Source organism: Oncorhynchus tshawytscha, linkage group LG23 (assembly GCF_018296145.1).
Source record: "Oncorhynchus tshawytscha isolate Ot180627B linkage group LG23, Otsh_v2.0, whole genome shotgun sequence".
NCBI lineage: Eukaryota > Metazoa > Chordata > Actinopteri > Salmoniformes > Salmonidae > Oncorhynchus > Oncorhynchus tshawytscha.
The window spans coordinates 7930970-7947766 of record NC_056451.1 but is presented as its reverse complement, the minus strand read 5'-3'; the positions used below and the strand labels follow the sequence as shown (position 1 = coordinate 7947766).

General features: G+C 42.0%; 1 protein-coding gene across 1 annotated transcript; it reads left to right on the top strand.

Moving 5' to 3' along the window:
• Positions 1–9912: 9912 nt before the first annotated feature.
• On the top strand, positions 9913–14154 carry LOC112223058 (serine/arginine-rich splicing factor 10). Its single transcript, XM_024386008.2, has 6 exons — positions 9913–10104; positions 11388–11492; positions 12417–12520; positions 12806–12995; positions 13113–13163; positions 13339–14154. Exons 1-6 carry the CDS (start codon positions 10040–10042, stop codon positions 13565–13567), a joined length of 744 nt encoding a protein of 247 aa, XP_024241776.1. The 5' UTR covers positions 9913–10039; the 3' UTR covers positions 13568–14154.
• Positions 14155–16797: the final 2643 nt, after the last annotated feature.

Here is a 16797-nt window from a genome sequence, read left to right as displayed (position 1 = left end):
CGCTAATGCATAATTTACATTCAAGATGTACAACTAAAAGAAAACCTGTATCTACGGATTTCACATGACTGGGAATACAGATATGCATCTGTTGGATCAGAAAACTAGTCAGTATCTGGCGTGACTAGGGTTGCACATTTTGGGGAATATTCAGAGCTGGAAACTTTCCGTGGGAATTAACAGGAATATATGGGAATTAACGGAAATCTATGCAAATTAATATTAATATCATTTAAATGTAGGATGTTTTTTTTGCATTGAATATATTTACCATATCAAATGGGGACAGAAACATAAACATTTGACCTTTTCATAAGAAGACAAATTCAAATGAATAAATCCTTCCAAAAGAAAAAACGAAATAAATGTAGTTACAAATTGAACTTTAATCAAATGAGTTGACTCTTCCCATGGGAGGATTTCACTGAACAACAAAAGAAAGGGAATATCAAATGACCCCCATCGCATCTCCCAAAAACATCGGTAATTTACATACACTTATGTCGGAGTCAATAAAACTCGTTTTTCAACCACTACACAAATTTCTAGTTAACAAACTATTGTTTTGGCATGTCGGTTAGGACATCTACCATGTGCATGACACAAGTAATTTTCCCAACAATTGTTTAGAGACAGATTTTTTCACTGTATCACAATTCCAGCGGGTCAGAAGTTTACACACTGTGCTTTTTAACAGCTTGGAAAATTCAAGAAAATTATGTCATGGCTTTAGAAGCTTCTGATTGACATAATTTGAGTCAATTGGAGGTGTACCTGTGGATGTATTTCTAGGCCTACCTTCAAACTCAGTGCATCTTTGCTTGACATCATGGGGAAATCAAAAGAAATCAGCCAAAACCTCAGAAAGAATGTGTAGACCTCCACAAGTCTGGTTCATCCTTGGGAGCAATTTCCAAAAGCCTGAAGGTATCACGTTCATCTGTACAAACAATAGTACGCAAGTATAAACACCATGGGACCACGCAGCCGTCATACCGCTCAGGAAGGAGACGCGTTCTGTCTCCTAGAGATGAACATACTTTGGTGCGAAAAGTGCAAATCAATCCCAGAACAACAGCAAAAGACCTTGTGAAGATGGTGGAGGAAACAGGTACAAACGTATCTACATCCACGGTAAAAACCAGTCCTATAATTGACAGAACTTGAAGGCTGCTCAGCAAGGAAGAAGCCACTGTTCCAAAACCACCATAAAAAAGCCAGACGACTGTTTGCAACTGCACATGGGGACAAAGATCGTACTTTTGGGAGAAATGTCCTCTGGTCTGATGAAACAAAAATAGAACTGGTTGGCCATAATGACCATTGTTATGTTTGGAGGAAAAAAGGGGAGGCTTGCAAGCTGAAGAACACCATCCCAACCGTGAAGCACGTGGGTGGCAGCATCATGTTGTGGGGGGTACTTTGCTGCAGGAGGGACGGGTGCACTTCATAAAATAGATGGCATCATGAGGCAGGAAAACTATGTGGATATATTGAAGCAACATCTCAAAACATCAGTCAGGAAGTTAAAGTTTGTCCATTTGGAAGACCCATTTGTGACCAATGACGCCAAGCATACTTCCAAAGTTGTGGCAAAATGGCTTAAGGACAACAAAGTCAAGGTATTGGAGTGGCCATCACAAAGCACTGACCTCAATCCTATAGAACATTTGTGGGCAGAACTGAAAAAGCGTGTGTGAGCATGGAGGCCTACAAACCTGACTCAGTTACACCAGCTCTATCAGGAGGTATAGGCCAAATTTCACCCAACTTATTGTGGGAAGCTTGTGGAAGGCTATCCAAAACATTTGACCCAAGTTAAAAATTTAAAGGCAACGCTACCAAATACTAATTGAGTGTATGTAAACTTCTGACCCACTGGGAATGTAGTGAAATAAATAAAAGCTGAAATAAATCAATCATTCTCTATTATTCTGACAATTCACATTCTTAAAATAAAGTGGTGATCCTAACTGACCTAAGACAGTTAGTGCATGTCAAATTAATGAATAGATAAAGCATGTCTGGTTGGAGTGGTGCATGCTGGGCGAAGAACATTCAGAAATTTCTTCCAATACACATTGCCTGTGAGCATCAGAGGTGAACCAGTTGCATACACAGCTCGAGCAAGACATTCATCAGCATTTCTCTGACTACGTTCCTCCATTGAGTCAAAAAACTTCTGATTCCAGGAAGACCATGAGCTGTTGCTATCAATAAGGTGTCTGATTAATAATGTTTACCTCGAATAGAAGTAGAGGAACTTTTGTCAGAGGTTGCTTGTTGTGAGCGCTGAGGGAACTTTATGCACTTGGCCAGATGATTCTGCAACTTTGTTGCATTCTTCACATATGATTTGGCACAGTATTTGCAAATGCACATAACTTTTCCTTCTATGTTAGCTGCAGTGAAATGTCTCCACACAACAGATAGTGCCTGTGGCATTTTCTTGTAAAGATGAGAAAAACAAATGGTAAAAAAACAAATACAATTCCATGTACAGATAAATAGTTAAGCAGTTTGATTAAATCCTTTGTAAGATAAATGTTTTAAAATGTAACATGTTGTAACGCTCGTCTGAAGAAGAGGACCAAAGCGCAGCGTTGTACGTGTTCATGATTATTTATTCAAACTGAAACAAAATAACAAAACGGAACAAAACGAAACAGTTCTGTCTGGTGCAAACACAAAACAACTACCCACAAACCCAGGTGGGAACAAGGCTACCTAAGTATGATTCTCAATCAGAGACAACGACAGACAGCTGCCTCTGAGAACCACACCCGGCCAAACACAAAGAAATAGAAAACATAGAAATAAAGAAACTAGAATGCCCACCCTAGTCACACCCTGGCCTAACCACAATAGAGAATAAAAGCCTCTCTATGGCCAGCCTCTCTCTGGCTCCCCCCCACTTTGGTGGCGCATCTGGTGCGGGGACCCTCGCCACCGACCCCGGACTGGTGACCCTCGTAGCGGGCCCCAGACTGGGCACCCTCGTTGCGGGCCCCGGACTGGAGGCCGTCTCTGGAGGCTCCGGACTGGAGGCCGTCTCTGGAGGCTCCGGACTGGAGGCCGTCTCTGGAGGCTCCGGACTGGAGGCCGTCTCTGGAGGCTCCGGACTGGAGGCCGTCTCTGGAGGCTCCGGACTGGAGGCCGTCTCTGGAGGCTCCGGACTGGAGGCCGTCTCTGGAGGCTCCGGGCTGGAAGCCGTCTCTGGACTGGAGGCCATCTCTGGAGGCTCCGGACTGGAGGCCGTCTCTGGACTGGAGGCCATCTCTGGAGGCTCCGGACTGGAGGCCGTCTCTGGAGGCTCCGGACTGGAGGCCATCTCTGGAGGCTCTGGACTGGAGGCCATCGCTGGAGTCTTCGTGCCATGGATCATCACTGGAGGCTTTGTGCCATGGATCATCACTGGAGGCTTCGTGCCATGGAGCATCACTGGAGGCTTCTTGCCATGGATCATCACGGGAGGCTTCTTGCCATGGATCATCACAGGAGGCTTCTGGCCATGGATCATCACGGGAGGCTTCTTGCTGTTCATCGACAACAGCTGTTCATCGACAACAGCTCAACATTTAACACCATAGTACCCTCCAAACTCGTCATTAAGCTCGAGACCCTGGGTCTCGACCATGCCCTGTGCAACTGGGTCCTGGACTTTCTGACGGGATGCCCCCAGGTGGTGAGAGTAGGAAACAACATCTCCAACCCGCTTATCCTCAACACTGGGGCCCCACAAGGGTGCGTTCTCAGCCCTCTCCTGTACTCCCTGTTCACCCATGACTGTCTGGCCATGCACGCCTCCAACTCAATCATCAAGTTTGCAGCCGACATAACAGTGGTAGGCTTGAGTACCAACAACGACGAGATGGCCTACAGGGAGGAGGTGAGGGCGTACACATCACAGACAAACTGAAATGGTCCACCCACACAGACAGTGTGGTGAAGAACACGCAACAGCGCCTCTTCAACCTCAGGAGGCTGAAGAAATTTGTCTTGTCACCAAAAACACTCACAAACTTTTACAGATGCACAATCGAGAGCATCCTGTCGGGCTGTATCACCGCCTGGTACGGCAACCGTAAGGCTCTTCAGAGGGTAGAGAGGTCTGCACAACGCATCACTGTGGGGCAAACTACCTGCCCTCCAGGACACCTACATCACCCGATGTCACAAGAAGGCCAAAAAGATGATCAAGGACAACAACCACCCGAGCCACTGCCTGTTCACCGCGTTATCTTCCAGAAGGCGAGGTCAGTACAGGTGCATCGGGGGTTGTTGGGACCGAGAGACTGAAAAACAGCTTCTATCTCAAGGCCATCAGACTGTTAAACAGCGATCACTAACATTGAGTGGCTGCTGCCAACATACTGACTCAAATCTCTAGCCACTTTTTAATAATAAAAAATTGGATGTAATAAATGTGTCACTAGTCACTTTAAACAATGCCACTTTATATAATGTTTATATAACCTACATTACTCATCTCATATGTATATACTGTACTCTATACCATCTACTACATCTTGCCAATGCCGTTCGGCCATCGCTCATCCATATATTTATATGTACATATTCTTATTAATTCCTTTACACTTGTGTGTATAAGGTAGTTGTTGTGAAATTGTTAGATTACTTGTTAATTAAATATTACTGCATGGTCGGAACTAGAAGCACAAGCATTTAGCTAAACTCGCATTAACATCTGCTAACCATGTGTATGGGACCAATCAAATTTGATTTTATTTGATTTAGACAACCAGGTGAGGGAGTTCCTATCTAATAAGTGACCTTAATTCATCTATCAGGTACAGGAGGAGCAAAAACCCTCAGACACTTGGCCCTTTGTGGAATGAGTGTGGTGTACTAATTGATCTTTTGACCAATCACATCAGATCTTTTTCAGAGCTGATCTGATTGGTTAAAGACCAATTAGAGAAGAAGAAAAAAATCAGAATTGGGCTAGATGTCTAAATGCAGCTTAAGGTGTGCTGAAGGCCAACAAACACTAACAGGAGAATACAAGTAAACCGAGCTATTGGCCAAATATTCTCAGCCTGGTATTGGACTGAAAAATCATATGTAGAATAAAAGGTGTAACCATTCAGTAGTAAGAAAGGAAGGGGTGGAGTATCCACAATCAAATACTTGACAGAACATGTACATGACTAAAAGAAAATCTGTATTCTGATTCAAATGAATGTGTGCACTCATTCAATTCAAGACGACAGACAATGAAGGGGAGATGAATGCTTACACATTTAAAATGACTACTTAGATGGGGCTTTTAAAGTCCAACTTTCACTAACAACCAAGGTAGTGAAAGATATCACATTTTCAAAACCCATCAGACAGTTGGGTTTCAGTACCACCTTTGAGTGACTTTGCATAGGCACACCTAACTGAAACAACCAGGCAAGTTGTGAAATGGTACAAATGAAATTAATGAAACTTGTGACATTTTCAAACCATTGATTTCCATTTTTTTTTAATGGTTTGGTTTGAAGACACACACACACACACACACCATCACATGCACAGATAGGCTCGCTAGGCCTACACAAGACACTTCAGTATCATGGCATTCACACATTTTGTTTGTGCATGCCGCCACCTATTGTGCGGTAGTGTATAATGTTACATATTGATACAAACAGAAAAATGCACCACCAACCAACCCTACAGTACCAGTCAAAAGTTGACACACCTACTCATTCAAGGGTTTTTCTTAATTTTTTACTATTTTCTACATTGTAGAATAATAGGGAAGACATCAAAACTATGAAATGACACATGAAATCATGTAGTAAACAAAAGTGTTAAACAAATCTAAATATATTTTGAGTTTCTTCAAAGTAGCCACCCTTTGCCTTGACGACAGCTTTGCACACTATCAGCATTCTCTCAACCAGCTTCACCTGGACTGCTTTTCCAACAGTCTTGAAGGTGTTCCCACGTATGCTGAGCACTTGTTGGCTGCTTTTCCTTCACTTTGCAGTCCAACTCATATGAAGGCATCTCAAGTGGGTTGAGGTCAGCTGATTGTGGAGGCCAGGTCATCTGATGCAGCACTCATCACCCTCCTTGGTCAAATATCACTTACACAACCTGAAGATGTGTTTTGAGTCATTGTTCTGTTGGAAAAACAAATGATAGTCCCACTAAGCGCACACCAGATGGGATAGTGTATTGCTTCCAAATGCTGTGGTAGCCTTGCTGGTTAAGTGTGCCTTGAATTCTAAATAAATCACTGACAATGTCACCAGCAACGCACCCCCATACCACCACCTCCATGCTTCACGGTGCCCTATGAGTTCTGTTATACTCACAGACATAATTCAAACAGTTTTAGAAACTTCAGAGTGTTTTCTATCCAATAGTAATAATAATATGCATATATTAGCAATCTAGGACAGAGTTTGATGCAGTTCACTATGGGCACGCAATTCATCAAAAGTGAAAATACTGCCCCCTATCCTCAACAAGTTTTTAAGCTTTCTGACAATATCAGATGTGTCTATGTCCTGGGAAATTTTCTTGTTACTTATAACCTCATGCGAATCGCATTAGCCTATGTTAGCTCAATGTCCCATGGACGGGACACCGATCCCCAACATTGCAGTTCAAGAAAGAGTTAAGATATTTAACAAATAAACTAAAGTAAAAAAATAATGAGGCTATATACAGGGGGTACCGGTACCGAATCTATGTGCGGCGGTACAGGTTAGTCGAGGTAATTTGTACATGTAGGTAGGAGTGAAGTGACTATGCATAGATGATAAACAGCGAGTAGCAGCAGTGTACAAAACCAATGGGGGGTGTCAATGTCAATAGTCGAGGTGCCGTTTGATTAATTGTTCAGCAGTCTTATGGCTTGGGGGTAGAATCTGTTAAGGGGCATTTTGGTTCTAGACTTGGTGCTCCGGTACTGCTTGCCATGCGGTAGCAGAAAAAAACAGTCTGACTTGGCATTTTTTGGGCTTTCCTCTGACACCGCCTATTATATAGGTCCTGGATGGCAGGAAGCTTGGCCCCAGCTTTCCCGGAGTCGCCTCTTCACTGTTAACCTTGAGACTTGTGTGTTGCGGGTACTATTTAATGAAGCTGCCAGTTGAGGACTTGTGAAGTGTCTGTTTCTCAAACTAGACACTGTAATCAAATCAAATGTATTTATATAGCCCTTTGTACATCAGCTGATATCTCAAAGTGCTGTACAGAAACCCAGCCTAAAACCCCAAACAGCAAGCAATGCAGGTGTTGAAGCACGTTGGCTAGGAAAAACTCCCTAGAAAGGCTAAAACCTAGGAAGAAACCTAGAGAGGAACCAGGCTATGAATGGTGGCCAGTCCTCTTCTGGCTGTGCCGGGTGAAGATTATAACAGAACATGGCCAAGATGTTCAAATGTTCATAAATGACCAGCATGGTCAAATAATAGGTCTGGGACAGGTAGCATGTCCGGTGAACAGGTCAGGATTCCATAGCCGCAGGCAGAACAGTTGAAAATGGAGCAGCAGCACGGCCAGGTGGACTGGGGACAGCGAGGAGTCATCATGCCAGGTAGTCCTGAGGCATGGTCCTAGGGCTTCTTTTAATCAGCACTACAGTTTTCAGCTGTGCTAACATAATTGCAAAAGAGTTTTCTAATGATCAATTAGCCTTTTAAAATGATAAACTTGGATTAGCTAACACAGCGTGCCATTGGAACACAGGAGTGATTGCTGGTTGTTGATAATGGGCCTCTACGCCTAATGTAGATATTTAATAAAAAATCTGTTTCCAGCTACAAGTCATTTACAACATTAATAATGTCTACACTGTATTTCTGATCAATTTGATGTTATCATAATGGACAAAAAATGTGCTTTTCTTTCAAAAACAAGAATTTCTAAGTGTGTGTGTGTGTGTGTTACGAGTGGAGAAAAATACTCATGGGAGGCAATCAAAAAGTGTCAAATTTAGTCAAGATGAACAATAATTGTATTGAGGCTTATTTGATCTAATAGAAGTTTCGTAATCCTTAGGTTGTTATGAGTGTACTGATGTGTGTTGCACGTGACATCCTGGCAACTTTACAGCCTTTTAGTGTTTAGCAAATGGTAGGCTTATCACATACAGTACCTATTTTTCAACATCCGGAAAAGATGCCTTTTCAAAGTCCTGGGAAAAAATATTTTAAACATGTGGAAAATACTTTTCATCCATTTTTTGGTCTCACTTAAAGCGACAGAACGGCAATCACCAGCCCTGCGAGTAACCAGTTATGTTCAGCACATTGGAATACATCAGGGTGTATATCTCAAGCACACTGGTAAAACACTGGTGTTGCAGTAATGAACATTTACCAACAGATGGCAACAATGTGCCCTTGTACACACATAACAAGGACTGGTCAATTTTTAATATTTTTTTATTGCCTGTTGAAATTGCATTATTTGGCTAATATTAGGTAGTGTCATATGAGTCATCCTGATCTTGCGAGCTTACATTCTGTTTCACTACACGGATATCAGTATAGCGAAACAGACCGTAAGCTCTCGCAAGATCAGAATGGTTTGTACAATGCTAAATAAAATGGTCTGGTGGCTTCAAGGAAATAAATTGTACCGTGTGTTAGAAATGCCAGGGTCGATTTCTAGTCCATCTGCCCCTGCTGCATACCTCCCCAGGCCACTGGATACTAGGGGCCATCACTAGTTAACAGTCACAAAGACAAAAAAAACACCTATTTCTACATTTTCTCTTATTAAAATCTGATCGTAAACCTAACCCTAATCTTGTCCCTCAAAAGCATATTTATGTTTTCATAAATGTTTACGATATAGCCAATTTTGACTTGTTTTGGCTGTGTTATCTAGTGGAAACCTATCACCTTTGTGCCAAAAAATATCTATTGGATTTTTCCAGTAATTGTCTTCAAAGCTGATTCGTTCCATCACTCACAACTGAAGATATGAACATTTTAATATTCATCCAATGTCTGCCATGCTTCTGGATGACGTGATGGCATTGTTGATGCTCGCGCTTGCTCCAGTGTGCACTGAGGTGTTACTGACTCTGTAAAGCAGATTGCAGCGACCCCGACACGGAGCATGCGAATGTGAGTAGATTCCGTTGAAAACAACGTTCCAACATGGTCGACTGTCTCCAGTTCATATTTACCTCAGTGCTCGAGACCCTTCCACACAACTTTCTAAAACTAGGCCTATAAAAACTAAATTTTTATTTAAAAAAAATTCCTGGATGTTTTTTATATAAATAATTTCAGCAGTGACCCTAGCTCTCGAGAACAGTTGATGGTATGGAGGACAACTGGATACGTGAACTATTGACGCTCTGTTTTAACATGTATAAACATTTGTCATTCTCCCTAGCGATATGGTTTTGGAAACTTCAGGAACTTAACTTTCATATGCAGTGTATTCGGAAAGTATTCGGACCCCTTTGACTTTTTCACATTTTGTTACGTTACAGCCTTATTCTAAAATTGATTAAATTGTTTTTTCCACTCATCAATCTACACACAATACCCCATAATGACAAAGCAAAAACAGGGTGAGTGGTCAGAACGCTCGGATCAACGTGTGCCTCAGAGCGAAATGCTCTAAATGTATTAATGGACAATCTGACTCTCAGTACTTTGAATTTACAAATGCCCAGAGCACACTCTGAGCGCCTCTGGCACTCCATATTGAATTTACGAGGTTATGTGAGGTTTTATGTGTTGTTGTTGGAGGTGCGTCTTGGTCAGTTTAGCTCAGAAAATGCTGCACTCCTCAATGGCCCCCTAATCGTACATAATTAGCGGGCCGGCCGTGGTTACTCATCATTTAACATCTAAATAGCCCTTGCCCAAATTGCCAGATGGCCAGGCCACCCATGGTGGGCAGGGCTAAAATAATGGTATCTGAGCCTGCGCACTGGCCTCTGTTCGCGGATAGATGAGACCACCTCGCTGCTTTTTGCTACAGCTAGAACAAGTCGTATAATTTACTGATATTATATCAGAAATTTCAACCGTAACAACAATATTTTACAATGGCTAGGTACATGAGGCCCCCTAACCCTTCACTCTTCATTAGAAACATCTCCGACGAATCCAGGTAGCTATGATTGAATCATTCGGACGTGCGAGGTAGTACGCTAGCTAACGTATGCTAGCGAGCAACGTTAGCTAGGTGGCTAAATTGTGTTTACTGATTTTTAACTCTCATTTACAATGAAAAATTGTAGGTAAGTGTTGTCGGTTGCTAGTTGTTTTTATGTTTGTATGATGGGAAACGTTAACGTTAGTTGCATAGCTAAGCTGGTTACCTGAAACGTTAGCTTTGATACAAAGCTTAGCGAGCTAACGTTAGCGTGTCTGCTAGGCTGCACATGAGTTTGCACCAAATAGAATGGTTTGCACAAAAACAGGAGTTGTTTGAACCAACTGTGAATAACTTAATTATGCTGGCCATCTTTCTACCTGCCAGGTTGCCAGCAGTGGTGGAAAAAGTACCCACTTGTCATACTATAGTAAAAGTCAAGATACCTTAATAGAAAATGGCTCACGTAAAAGTCACCCAGTATAATCCTACTGAGTTTTAAAAGCATTCGGTTTTCAATATACTATAAGTATCAAAAGTAAAACATTTATATTAAGAAAACCAGAGGACGCGATGTTCTTGTTTATTAAATTGTATTTACAGATAGCAAGGGGCACACTCCAACTGTCAGGCATAATTTACAAACAAAGCATTTCTGTTTAGTGAGTCCACCAGATCAGATGCAGTAGGGATGACCAGGGATTTTCTCTTTAGGTCCGCGAATTAGACAATTTTCCTGTCCTGATAAGCCTTCAAAATGTAACGAGTACTTTTGGGTGTCAGGGAAAATGTATGGAGTAAAAATTACATTATTTTCTTCAGGAATGTAGTGAAGTGAAAGTCGTCGAAAACATATGAAATTAAAGTACAGATGCCTCCAAAAAGTACTTAAGTAGTACTTTAAATTATTTTTTACGTAAGTACTTTACACCACTGGTTGACTGTTTCTTGCCTTTTGCCAAGTCCATATCATGGAACTGGCTGAACCAGTACCTGGGTTTAACTGGCATGTATGCCAAACATGAAAATAAGTGACAGGAGTTGGCATGATGGCACAAACAGACTGGCACTCAGGCTACCATCTACCTGGCTTGTAATGCATGAAATATCGCTTGTCCAATGTCACATTTTATACCTCCATTTCTATGGTAAGTATTAAGCCAATTTACTTGAATCCGAAGGTTATTGGCCACAGTGGCAGGTTTGAACTTTGAATCACACTGGTTTAATATTAGCCCAAAAAGGGTGTACTTCGCTGGCCATTAGATTAAATGTCCTGTCATTTCGCAACACTTTAGGCCAGAGGAACTACGCCGCGAATTTGGTCGTTATGGGCCTATTGTAGATGTCTACATTCCACTTGACTTCTCTACACGGCGACCAAGAGGATTTGCTTACATTCAATATCCTTTATACTCATGTAATGTATTAATGAACATGTCTTTCATTCGGTGCGTTATTATTCACACGCGGGGTATTGACTGTCGCACGTCTTGAGTTTGCCTGCTGTTTTGAAGTATTTATTGTATATTTGTCATAAAAGTAGGCTATACTGGTTTATGGGAGGGGAACATTGAATGTTAAACGCAGTAAAAAATGTGTACAGACATAAATCAACATCTCTCCTAACTAAAATTGCTTCTGTTACCCTAGAAATGTTAAAGACGTACAGTTCTGGAGAAACCCCAACAAAGAATGTAAAGACTGGTGTAGAGTAGTTTCAAGCCAAAGGGACCATAATGATTTCAGGCGACAGGAAATAGTGGGAGAAGAACACAAAGAGCAAAGTTAAAGCATGAAGATACAAGGAGGAGAAAAGAGGGCACGAAAGGCAGCTGTTTGACTACCAAAGAGAGGAAAATTAAAGGATGTATTGGGCGAAGACAAGCTGGAAATCTCAAGTTCTTCTGCCGAGCAGTTAAAGAGCATAAAGGTCAAGCTGAAGCTTAAAGGTAACAAGCTTAATGTTTTGTATCCTACCAAATAGAACCCTTGCTCTTCACCTCCAAATATTTTGCTCTGTGTGTTCTCTGTACAAAAGGGCAAGACAATTATAACTTAATTGTAAGCAAGTTTACTGAAATACAATTTCAATGTTGCATTTGTGTGGCCTTTGTTCTCGTTTCCTCCTGAAATTTGAACAGAAGTTTCAGCTTAATGTTTTTATTCTTTTAGCTTACTATTATTCCATGTTGGCACACAATTGACTTACCAATTTGAAGCTTCCAGCCTCTTTACGGAATTTAAAATACTTTCATAGTTGTATGTGTGCATACGTCTCCCCATTTCCACAAGTGAAAGTAAAAAGCCTTAACAGTCTGTAGCACATTCGAGGACGTGCGAGATGCAGAGGATGCCCTCCACAACCTGGACCACAAGTGGGTGTGTGGTCGACAGATCGAGATCCAGTTTGCACAGGGTGACCGAAAAAGTAAGAATGGGTTTTATTTAGGTGCCCTGTATGAATGCACTATTTACTACCTACCAATCAATTCAATGTGAAAAATGTCAAGTTTCACCGTCAACAGTTTACCCAAGAATCTAAGTAGGAAAGTCCAACTAGGCCTACAGCTTCACTTTTATTGGTAATATCTTGACTCGGGTCTCTCAGACTAGTGAAATCATTGCCAACCTGCATGCCAAATTATTTTTAAAACTCTTCTTGCTCAACTATCCTTGTGCCCAGTACTTTATTTTAATGGACTTGTCCCTCCAGCCCCCAACCAGATGAAGACTAAGGAGAGCTCTCCTCGCAGAGGGTCCCGCAGCAGCTCCTTCTCCCGCTACGACGACTACGAACGCGGCGATGGCCGACGCAGACGCTCTCGCAGTCGCAGCTACGAAAGGCGCCGGTCGCGTAGCCCTTCCTGCGACCGCCGTCCTCGGAGGTCAGAGAGCCCTAGAGAGTGAGTTCCTCGGTGACACTGAAACTAAACCACTGTTTCGCTTGTCAAGTAATCCTCCCAATTGCAGACCGAAATGCCTTTGTATACAGACTGGTTCTTTCACTTTTCTCTCTACAGCTCTCGATCATATGGCAGGCACAGGCGAAGCAGAAGCCATGAAAATGACAGGTAGATATATATATTATTCATTATTCTGACTTGTCTAACACGACACAGTGCAGTGAGATTGCATTTATAATGCATAAGCCTATGTGGATTCAAAACACTACACAGTTGTCAAGTCCGTGTATTCATTAGTGTGTTGACTGATTGTTCTGTTCATATGCCATCCTTTTTTCTACAGGTACAGGGGCCCTCCACGTGAACACCACAGGATGCACCACGCACCCCCATCTCGTAACCGCTCTGCATCCCGCTCCCCCTCTCCTCCCAGATCTAGGCCCAAAGATACAAAGTCTCAGTCCAAATCACCCAGCCCCGTCAAGGACTTCCACCCCTCTTCTGGCTCCCAGAAACAGGCCTGTCGACGCTCCTACTCAAGATCTGTGTCCCGATCTCGCTCCAGATCCTAGGACCCCATCACCCTCAAACCCTGTTATTCTGTAGCTAAAGATATTTTTGTTCAACACTACAACATATGAATATGGTATCTAGGGAGTGGTTATTCCACACCCCACCTCGGTTCATTAGTTGAGTTATTATGATATCTCTGGGCTGATGCCATACAACAGGAGAGCTGGTTGTCCCTACAGATGGATAGTACTTTTATGTTAGTTCAGTTTCATTCACCTCTGAAAAACATTGGCTGTTTTTAATTTACATTCATATCAGTTTAATTCTATTAATTGAGAACCCAATGGATTTAAGTTCAGCACATAAGAATTGGTCAACTATGAAATGCAAAGGTACAGTTTTGGGCTAATGGGTATTAACCTCTAGCTACAGAAGAGGTTGAGAGTTCAAAAAGCCATTTATAAGAAAAAACAAGTTAAATCTGGAGTTTGCAGTGATATCTAGCCATCAAGTTAACTGCTATTATTTTTGTACATTTGATGTTGCTAAAGTCTCTCGCATTTTTTTATTTGATATCAATTGTTATTTTGTGTTCAAATCGAGCAGCAGTGTTTTCTTTTTGTGGATTAAAAATGTTACGTTTTAACTTTTGTTAATCATCTGAGTTGTACAAAGATGTTGTTCTCTTGAAGGTACGAGACACCAGACAGTTTGTTAGGTACACCTATTCCTAACAAACTGTCCAGTGTCTCGTACCTTACCCCCACCCCCTCCAGAACAGCCAGGACCATTCTGCAAGGTGTCAGGTGTGTTCCACAGGGATGTTGGACCATGCTAGTGCAATGGTGTCTCGCAGATTGGAGACAACACGCATACATTCAGTCTTGCAGTCGGCGTTCCAATTCATCTCAAAGGTTTTTGATAGGGTTGAGGCCAGGGCTCTGCAGGCCAGTCAAATTCTTCCACACCGATCTCGACAAACCGTTTCTGTATGGATCTCGCTTTGTGCACGGGGCATTGTCATGCTGAAACAAGAAGGGGCCTTCCCCAAACTGTTGCCACAGAATAATCTAGAATGTCATTGTATGCTGTAGCATTAATCTTTCCCTTCACTGGAGTTAAGGGGGCCTAGCCGGAACCATTTATTCCTCCTCCACCAAACCTTACAGTTGGCACTATGCATTCGGGCCGTTAGCATCTCCTGGCATCCGACAAACACAGATTTGTCCGTCAGACTGCCAGATGAAGTGTGATTCATCACTCCAGAGAACGTGTTTCCACTGCTCCAGAGTCCAATGGTGGTGAGCTTTACACCACTTCAGCAGATACTTTGCATTGTGCATGGTGATCTTAGGCTTGTGTGCGGCTGCTCGGCCACGGAAACCCATTTAATGATGCTCCCAACAAACAGTTCTTGTGCTCTGGTTGCTTCCAGAGATATTGGAACCGAGGACAGATTTTTACGTGCTTCAGCACACCTAGACGTTTCCACTTCACAATAACAGCACTTACAGTTGACCGGGGCAGAAATTTGATGAGGTGGAATCCTATGATGGTGCCACATTGAAAGTCACTGAACTTTTTAGTAAAGCAACTCTAATGCCAATGTTTGTGTATGGAGATTGCATGGATGTGTACTAGATTTGTATACACCTGTTAACCACCTGTGTGGCTTAAATGGCCAAATCCACTCATTTGAAGGGGTGTCGACATACTTCTCTATATATAGTGTATTTACTGAGAATATTGTTACTAGTGATGGGCACCATTATCAGTTGCATTTTTCCATTTATCGGTTTGTTTAAATACATGGCAAATTTGCAACTGAGCGAACATTAATATTTTCACTTCCACAGCTCTGTGAAGTCCAGACAACTGCTTGTGGATTGCCTTTTGGTGCCAGGTGTGAATGTTCTAGCATACACCTAGTAACCAGTTTAAATACAATGGGAAATCACATCCAGTTGATGGCCCATCAGCAGGCTGCTAAGAGAAAGTCTGAGGGTTTTGTGCCTGCAGGAACAGTCGTGTGCTTTTTTTGACATAATCGTGAAGAATAACCCGATTTTAAAAGGCCTTGCTGGTATCGATAAACAATATAAATATAATTCCGAATGATGGTACAGGCCCACCACTAATTGTTCGTCTGGGACATCTTAACACTATCCATGTTAAATTGTTACTGATTATTTAGGTCGAGAACAGACTGATCCGTGGAGAACGGACACCAAATTAGAATGGATGTTGGTTAATGCACGTGGGTGGGTGCTTAAATGAGTCCTATTTCACACATGTACAAGTCTATATTAATACGCATGTGTAAATTGGAAATGTGTTTTTTGCATATTCCAACTCCCCCGAAACACCCATGGAGTGTGATTTATAAAATACCCTATTTTCTAATTGGCCGTCGGCCCGTCAAAAGTACAACTCATTTGCATTTTTTGGGCTACGGAATGACTACCAGTGCTATTCTACACATTTTTCCATGAGACAGAGAAAATGTATTTTTAAAGCAAATCATCAGCTTTTCTACACATTTCGCAATGACATGCTTTTGGGGTCTTTCCCGCCTGCCACCGAAAATACTAACAATATGGGTCGTGCTCCCCCTGGTCAGTAATAAGGCCCTGACTACCACTGCTATACAGACAGGCAAGTGCAAAGGCTATTTGTATATTGATGGAAAATGACTGTCAGCCACGTTTCCATCCAGTTTTTATGCGAGTATAGTTTCATTGTAATTTTCTAAACGACAAGAGGCGTATTATTATTATTTTTTTTAAACAACTCCGATTTAAGTCAATTTGGAGTCACGTGATGATATGGTGTGTGGTCCTCCCATTATGACTTGGGGAAACCATCCAGTTTATTAGGCTACAGATGAAATAAATTATATACTTCACAGGATGGTGAAGGTTGTTGCTGCTTTCCAATAAATATTGAGGGTCTTATTCTGTGGACATGATCGGTACTTGACTGCCATTTGACAGATAACATTATCATCCATAAACTCAAGTAGACCAGGCAACTCCCGCTGTATCTGCAAACCATGCCAAGCCCAGTGTAGGCACATTTGCTATTTAACGCAACAGTTTTTATGACAAAACTATCAGTTGAGTTGAAAATACAATGGGAACACATTGAACTTTAGATGTGTATTCGGTGCATGAAAGTGCTCAGGTGCATCCTGTTTTCATTGATCATCCTTGAGCTGTTTCTACAAGTTGGGAGTCCGCCTGTGGTAAATTCAATTGATTGGACATGATTTGGAAAGCCACACACCTGT